At 42.0% G+C, this 8525-nt stretch overlaps 2 protein-coding genes across 2 annotated transcripts in view; both read left to right on the forward strand.

Annotated features, from left to right (window-relative positions):
* The first annotated feature begins 2203 nt into the window (after positions 1-2203).
* LOC144221146 (olfactory receptor 10R2-like) lies at positions 2204-3148 on the forward strand. Its single transcript, XM_077751549.1, has one exon. It carries the CDS (start codon positions 2207-2209, stop codon positions 3146-3148), a length of 942 nt encoding a protein of 313 aa, XP_077607675.1. The 5' UTR covers positions 2204-2206.
* Positions 3149-7536: 4388 nt separating this feature from the next.
* The window catches only part of LOC144221149 (olfactory receptor 10R2-like), a 15682-nt gene continuing 14693 nt past the window's right edge, over positions 7537-8525 (forward strand). Inside the window, exon 1 of the mRNA XM_077751563.1 lies at positions 7537-7596. Coding sequence (XP_077607689.1) covers positions 7537-7596 — 60 coding nt within the window. The remainder of the gene's footprint in view (positions 7597-8525) is intronic.

Raw genomic sequence — 8525 nt, forward strand, 5'->3', positions numbered from 1 at the left:
TATACCTTTGTCTAAGAAAAAGAGCAAACAATGATAGAAATTTTACTATTTGAAAAGATCTTCAAGACGAAGTGCTATTTAAACTAAAATTAAAAAGTTTAGCTAATTAAGACAATGGAAGAAAACACTTCATAAACCGAAAGGCAACAATTTTTAATGGATCATTTGTCTCTGCATTTAGAGAATGGATTTCGAGAATCTTTTCATACCAAAATGTTGAATCAGAAGGTTAATATTATATGTTAGATTAATATTAAGAGAACAAATTTGGAAAACTCCTGAAATCAAACCTGCTGAGCATTCTGAAATCATTTAGAAGAAAACCGGGGATTACAACCCACTTATTTTTTCAGCAAGCTCAAGCTCCTGCTGTAAATTCGACATTGCTGTATGCAGAGAGGCAGGTTCTGGTCTTTGGTAAGTTGCAATTTGTAAAATCAAAGACAACCTCATAACCCTCATAATGCTAGTGACAATGAGATTCACAATTAGGAGGTTATAGGGAAGAGTCAATGCCTACATCCTACTTTAACTGAGAATTTCATACAATTCAGAGAAAAAGAAAACAACCACCACAAACATCAAGTATGGATGATTTCCAGATTTAGAAAGTAGACTGAAAAATAACGTGATGGTTCAAAGTTTCTCAATGCTAAAGTGTGTGTGAAGGAACACAGTGGCAGGTATGAGTGGAAAGTTACATTTGGGAAAAGCATTAGAGACAGAACATGATTGCCTTAACTTTGTAGATAATTGAGGCTGATCTAATTTTGGTAAGAGGGTTAGGATTTGTCCTATACAAAGAAAGATCTGGGGCCACAGTGGTGGATGGCCTAGAGTGGAACAAGATAAAATCCAGGGGGCTGGTTTATCAAATCCTTGGAGTGGTCCAGACAAGAGCTAATTTCCTGAAGAAAGGAAGAAATGGATCCTAGAAGTATTGCAGAAGAAAAACAGATTGGATGTGGAGAAGGGAAAAATCATGCGGTTAAACAGGTCTCACAAATCCACAGGTTATGTGATTCGGAGGATGTTATTGAGGTATAGAATCCAAGTGAAGGACCAGATCTGGATGCAAGGGGGGGAGAGGGCAAGAATATTTTGATGAAAATGTACATAATCTAGCACCAGTGACAGTAGGTTATGAGAAGCATTAGGGAAAGTATCTGAGCCACCCTAGTAGGAATTCAGAGACACCTGGGAATGTTGGTCTGTTGAGTCAGGTAGGACAGGGTAAGATGCGCAACCAAAGGGGTAGCCAACGAATGAGGAAGCAAAACTGAATTCTCCCTGCTGTGTATTTTCTGGAAGGGAAATCAGCCATACTGTACCACAAGAGAGTTTGGAGCAATCATAACACTAGTTCTAAGACAACAGCAGTGGTTCTAAATCAAATTAACTTAAGCATTTTTAAAGTTTATTTATTTTTGAAGGCAAGAGAGACAGAATATGAGTGGGGGAGGGGCAGAGAGACAGACAGACAGACAGACAGAATCTGGAGCAGGCTCTAGGCTTCAAGCCATCAGCACAGAGCCTGACTTGGGGATCCAACTCCTGAGCCGTAAGATCATGACCTGAGCCGAAGTCGGACGCTTAACTGACTGAGTCACCCAGGTGCCCCAAACCAAATTAACTGCATGGAAAGGGGGTATAAGGCTGTTAATGAAAAGGAACTGTACTTTTCAGAGGTCCGAAACACAAAGGCAGACCAAGAGTGCTTCCTCAGCTGAGAAATGTGCTAGAAGCGGGTGAGTGGTGGACCCTCAGACATTGGTACTATTGCTGGTGGAATACATGAATTAGTAATGTGGATGAAACTAAAATCACTTGAAAACATAATTAACATAAAATTTCTTTTGAGTATTAGCTTACCTAAAAATTCGGTGGAGACTACATAAGTCTGCAAGAGCAGAGTCGGCTGTAGGACAGGCTTTATTTGAGCAAACGTCTGTGCCTTCATGTGAACACTTGTTCCCAGGCTCACTGCTGAACTCACTGCCAGAAAAGCAGCACCGTGGGTACATGTTAATTTTGGATGATTTTTGGTTAATTTAAAATCCTTTTTTCCCCTCTTTCTTGCCAGTTGTTTCTCATTCACGCCAGATTGGTGCTGGCTATGTCATGAAGGGTAAGTCTCCCTGGTTCTTCCATCCCGAGGGGCTCTGGACCTGATTATTCCGGCTTTGTTCCGTGGCATCTGCTCTTGATGGCCAATTCCTCCCGTGTCACTGAATTCTTGCTGCTGGGTTTCTCCAGCCTTGGCGAATTGCAGCCTGTCCTGTTTGTGCTCTTTCTCTGCCTCTATTTGATTATCTTGAGTGGAAACCTCACCATCATCTCTGTCATCCGGCTGGACCGCAGCCTTCACACTCCCATGTACTTTTTTCTCTGCATTCTTTCAACCTCTGAGGTCTTCTACACAATTGTTATCCTCCCCAAGATGCTTATCAACCTGCTCTCTGTCCTCAGGACAGTCTCCTTCATGGGCTGTGCCACCCAGATGTTCTTTTTTCTTGGCTTTGCTGTCACCAATTGCCTGCTTCTGGGAGTTATGGGTTATGACCGCTACGCGGCCATCTGCCAGCCTCTGCGCTACCCCGTTCTCATGAACTGGAGGGTCTGTGCACAGCTGGCAGCAACTTGTATTGCTAGTGGTTTCCTAATATCTCTGGTGGCAACAACTTTGGTCTTCAGCCTCCCTTTCTGTGGCTCCAACAAGGTGAACCACTACTTTTGTGATATCTCACCAGTCATCCGACTTGCCTGTTCTGAAACCTACATCAATGAACTCGTCATCTTTATCTGTGGTGTCTTGGTGCTGGTTGTGCCCTTGATCTTCATCTGCATCTCTTATGGCTTCATTGTTCACACCATCCTGAAGATCCCATCTGCTGACGGCAAGCGAAAAGCCTTCTCTACCTGTGCCTCCCATCTTATTGTGGTCATTGTCCACTATGGCTGCGCCTCCTCTGTTTACCTACGGCCCTCAGCCAGATACTCATCAGGCAAAGACAGACTGGTGACAGTGACCTATACCATCATCACCCCACTATTGAACCCTATGGTATATAGCCTTAGGAACAGAGATGTGCAGCTGGCCATTCAGAAAATGATTGGAAAGACTGGGTTTTCTCTTAAGACTTTCTAATGGGAATGTTTTCAACAGTCCACACACATTTGGGCCAAATGTGTCACTAAGTCATAAAAGTTTCTGGTAATTGTCATCTATATAAGTGTGTGGTTTGGGTCGAGTTGTGTGATGGTGCAGGACCTAAATGTCCTCTTACGTAAAGCAGGCATGGTCATCTATTCTGCTCAAGGTTGTTGGAAAGACGGAGATATCATAACATGTGTCACTAAAGGTTAATTCTCCACCTCCTGTTCTTTCTCGAAATTTACAGTTCTCAAAGGCTCCTAGAAACCTTTATCTCTTCTTCTATCTTTGGCTTGTTTCCCCCAAAGCTCTGATTGTACTCTTTGTTTAAGGTTGTGTCTGGCTTAAAATGAGGTGCTTGGGTCTGAAGATGGCTTAGATGTAGGCTTGTGACATGATGGGGAAACCATTTACTGTAGTAGGAATGATGAGGTTTCAGCTCAACACTGGTAAAGTCATGACTCTAAGAAAGTTATGACTGTTTTCCGAAGCTAAATTTTAAAATATGGAAAATAAAGATAATCTTCCTTTTCTACTTCACAGGTTTTTTTTGTTTGTATCTGATGGATAAGATAAAAGAAAGCATGTGTAAAATGTACAACTACACAGAATGTAAGGCTCGTATGAATCAAGGCTTTTCACATCTTTGCAAGGAACTTTTATTCCTTTCCAATTCCCTGAAAATGATATTTCTAGGTGCCTTTTCTGACCAGCCCTTAGGACTGCTTCTTATTTGACGTAGAAGAAGTGTTACATTAATGAGTGGAAAAAATAACCATCCAGTTCTGTGGATACGCTGGAAGAGAGGTCTATTTGGCCTTCCACACTGAATCCATTAAGGAGAGGAAACTACCCAGTTTCAAAGTTGTCATCAGACTATGTACTCTAAGAGAATGACTCGGGTGGCCATCTTGTCCTACATCTCACCTGTTCAGAAGGTCCTTCCTCAGTGCCTCCTGCACTAAGTTACCCACTGACTGGGTACCTATTGTTTCCCCATCTATGTATGGATACTCCCCTTTCTGTGATTTTCATGTTCTGTGTTTCTCGTGTTATACACTGAGTCCAAACGTGGCTCCAGGATGTTGGAGATAGTTACAATTGGGACATTTGCCATTGCCTACCAGAATTTCAGACACTTTGCATTCTTGTGTGCAGGCTTCTGGACACATAGCAGCTTATCAATATTCTCTTTAAAGCATACTGAATGAAAGGGAAGTTCTTATTTCATGTGTGACTACATTTTCAAGTGAAATGTAACTGTGTCCTCTCTTGTTAATTTTATTTAGATGTTCAGATTAAAGTGTATAATCATCAAGAACCCTATTTTTTTTAAAATTTTTAATGTTTTTTTATTTATTTCTAGGAGAGAGAGAGAGAGACAGTGTGAGCAGGGGAGGGTTAGAGAGAGAGGGAGTCACAGACTCTGAAACAGGCTCCAGGCTCTGAGCTAGCAGTCAGCACAGAGCCCGATGCGGGGCTCGAACCCATGAACCGCGAGATCATGACCTAAGCGAAAGTCGGACGCTTAACCGACTAAGCCACCCAGGCGACCCTCAAGAACCCTATTTGAAAATTATTACTTCTCTTCCTCTTTTTGTCTCCCATTTTTCAGGTTTTGGAATAAGTCTTATATTATTTTCATTCTTTTTAAAAATTTTTTTTAAATGTTTTATTTATTCCTGAGATAGAGAGAGAGGCAGTGTGAGCAGGGGAGGGTCAGAGAAAGAGAGGGAGACGCAAAATCAGAAGCAGGCTCTAGGCTCTGAGCTGTCAGCACAGAGCCTGATGCGGGGCTTGAACCCATGAACCATGAGATCATGACCTGAGCCGAAGTCGGCGCCACCCAGGTGCCTTTATTTTCATGCTTAATAGTTAAATAACTAAGGCCTTTAAAGCACTACATATCTTGAAGTATGACATGGTCTGTCTCTGTTATTTAATTCCATTCCTTTGGTTTTCTTTCTAACACATTTGCACTTGTCATTTATTGACCAAATATTATTTAGGAATGGAGTATTTGTTAATTTGTTATAGATATTTCCTTGCTAATATTCAAATAAATTGTTATTAATTTATAATTTTTGTGTATGTCATGTGAGATAATGTGACTAGCTTCATTTTTTTAAATTGTGTTTTGTTACTGTTTATTTTTTCCAAATTATTCCCTGTGAAGTATTTTTATTTAGCTTAAAATAGTATGCATATTGTGAATATCATCTTACTTTGGTAATTAAACCCTGCAAGATCATCATTTGCTTTGTGTGTATATATATGCCATGGTTTCATTGTGCTGATTTCAAATACTTCACAATTATATTTCTAGCAACAGTGACTTAGGGATTTTGTTATGGAATCTGTTTTGTATTTTTATTTCATATTTAACAAAAATTTGTGAGAGATGGAGTGCAAGTTGGGGAGAGGGAGAGAGAATCTTACATAGGCTTCAGGCCCAGCACAGAGCCTGACACGGGACTTGATCTCACGACCCTGGGATCATGAGCTGAGCTGAAATCAAGAGTCAGATGCTCAACCAACTGAGCCACCCAGGAGCCCCTGGAATCTGCTTTTCAAATGCTAAGTAAACTTTTTGGGATTCAACATATTCAACATATATATTCTATTCCAAACCCCACCAAAATAATAGACACAAAAGCACTCATCAAGAGGCAAACAGGAGAGCGTAATATACAAGAGGGATAAAAAAGTTATAGAGTAAAAAAACCCGATTCTAAGCAGAAAGGGGGAAACCTGCAGACAGCTGGGAGAGCATCGGAGAACAACCAGGTCACAGCACAGACCTGCGTGCAGACCCGCTCCTCACACTCGAGCCTCCCCGGTGCTCCTTCATGGCCCAGGAAGGAGCGCGGCTTCTCAGTCCATGCTGCTCAGATCATTTGCAGGAAGGGCCAAGGTCTTTTCTTTGTCCTCCTCATCACCAGCCAATATTTCAGTAAAATACAATGAAAATAAAGTATTAGAAAAATGAAAGGGAAGACATCCGAGTGTCCTGTTCTCTGTACCAAAAGGTGTGTCCATACTCTGGTTTCTCTTCAGATCGTATAAATCTTTCGCCTTTTACAAAAGGTGTGTCCACTGCTGGGATGTCTCAGTCATATTATGTTCTGGAACAGTTAAACCAACATGTTGCATTCATACCCGCCTCTCACTACAAGTCAATAACAAGAGGACTAGACTGCAGACTCTTCACCCAAGAGCGTTGCTTTCTATTCCTTCCATGCCAGGGGGAGATGGAAAGGTTTCCCTTCTGGAGCAGAGACACCAGGTCTCACTCCAGGAGCTGTACTTGAAGTAGGGGTGAGTGTGAGCATGAGTGTGCTCACAACATGGAGTGTCACCAGCCTCTCCCACCTCAGCTTCCAGAATGTGACATCCATCCTAAACAGTCCCTTAGGAAACAGGACGATTTCTTTCTGCCCATAGTGACTGGATGTTACCAGTTGGCTCAAAAAATGAGTGCCTTTGCTCTGTTGGGCTGTCGGGGAGGGAACGTCCCAGTCTTAGATCCACCCATGCATAGAGAGCTTCTAGAAGCTTTTTAGTGCCACATCCCAGAGTAGATTTGAACATCCAAGGCTTGCCAGACATTTGAAGAAGCCTTGAACGTGAAACACAGAGGTCAAAACATAACAAAATATTTTCAGAGTCAATCTAAAAATGCACAGAACAGAAAATATTAACGTTAACACCTTCATATAAAACATACTGCATTCAGGAAAGAACAGTGTATCATGTTCACTTTTTATGGTAACAAAACTCACTGACAGAAAAACGTAAAACTCGCGATTGGCATATCAATGCATTTTCACAGAGTGAACCTATGTAGGTCAAAAATAGAATATCAGAAGCACCCAGTTACTCTGTCTTCTCCCCCTGAAACACCTCCTGTGGCTTCTCCCACGCCTCAGTGTTTGCCTGGCTTCACACTTTATAAGGCTTGAATTCTAGAGGATACATTCTTTACAATTATTTGCATCCTTTCTCTAGTTTTCCCTCTTTCATATCTACGTTTCCTGTTACGGACTTGTCCATCATGTTTATTCACATGTGTGCTCTTCTAAGTTTAGACGTCATGTATGAAAGGCCTTTCATTCATTTCTAGCTGCTTCCTAATCTGTCCCTTCACTTTCCAAATCTTCTCTTCCTCCAAATACCCATAACTGAATTCTTTTAAATTCTGATCTTTGCTATTGTTTGGCACATTTACTTCTCTAATTCCTTTCAGCTTATTCTGAAATACTGGGTTTAAGTTTCCATCTGTTCTGTGGATGTCCAGGCTCTTGCAAGGTGAGTTCCCCGGGAAGCACAGTAGGAAAGGGTGTGGTGCTTATTAGTAAATGCATGGGACTAAGGCCTGTGGGATGGCGATCTGGGACAGAGGGACTCCCAGTGACAGCATCAGCCGCCCCGGGAGTGGGGAGGTGAGCTCTGTGGCACAATGACCCTGCCTTGGGCCACGATGGCCAAGACTTCATAATTAAGCATCAGTCAGGGTTTGGCTGTGCGTTGCTGCAGGAGAGGTTGTTATTTAGGGTGTGGTGTCTATGTTGCTGAGGAAATGTCTGGAGAGGAAGCCAGCTGAAGCCTGCCCACCCACAGCATGGCCCCCGAGAGGGCACCAAGCCTTTTCGGAGGAGAAGCCACATCCAGGTTGTCACTACAGGCTTTTGTGTGGAGGAGAACCTGCATCCGGGTCATCACCACATAGGCACCCCTCTAGTTCCTACAGGGGTCTTGCTCTGCTGGATTTTTCTGTGTGACCTTTGAGTTCATTGCTGTGAGGCTGGTTTCCCTGCCCTCCCAGAGGGGAGGCGAGGCCACCATTACCCCCCAGTCTTGTAACAAGAGCTCCTTCTGAGCTGCATAGCAAAGGATCCAACTGTTAACGCAGCAATAAGCTTTCCTTGTTTTGGGTGATGTTCTCAGGTTGGCCAATTGGTTTTTAGGTTCTTCCCATTGGTGGTTATTTTTTTGTTCTCGTTCTCACAGTACTAGGACTACCAGAAAAAAAAAAATCACTTTCCCTCTGCTTTCTGTTTCAAAAATTTAAATACTGTATTTTGAGTTTCTTGAGTATTTTTCGTTCATTCTGTCTTTTAAAATGTGGTCATGGGAGTGTTAAGTTCCTTTTGCGTTCACTTTTCCCTTAAGTTAGTTTTTAATTGAGGCATAATTTACATAAATAAAATTAAAATATTTTAAGTGTAGGTTATTGATGACTTTTTGCAAATACATCCACTCACTTAACCACCAGAGCAATTAAGAAATACAATAGATCTGTCACCCTAAACGTTATTCCATGGCACTTTCCACCTGACTTCCTGCCTTGAGACAACAGAGTAGTGATTTC

The sequence above is a fragment of the Crocuta crocuta genome, unplaced genomic scaffold (assembly GCF_008692635.1).
Source record: "Crocuta crocuta isolate KB4526 unplaced genomic scaffold, BGI_CrCroc_1.0 scaffold494, whole genome shotgun sequence".
Lineage (NCBI taxonomy): Eukaryota > Metazoa > Chordata > Mammalia > Carnivora > Hyaenidae > Crocuta > Crocuta crocuta.

Bases quoted from the DNA above. Each gene is read 5' to 3' on its own strand.
- LOC144221146 (XM_077751549.1), top strand. From the start codon at position 2,207: ATGGCCAATTCCTCCCGTGTCACTGAATTCTTGCTGCTGGGTTTCTCC.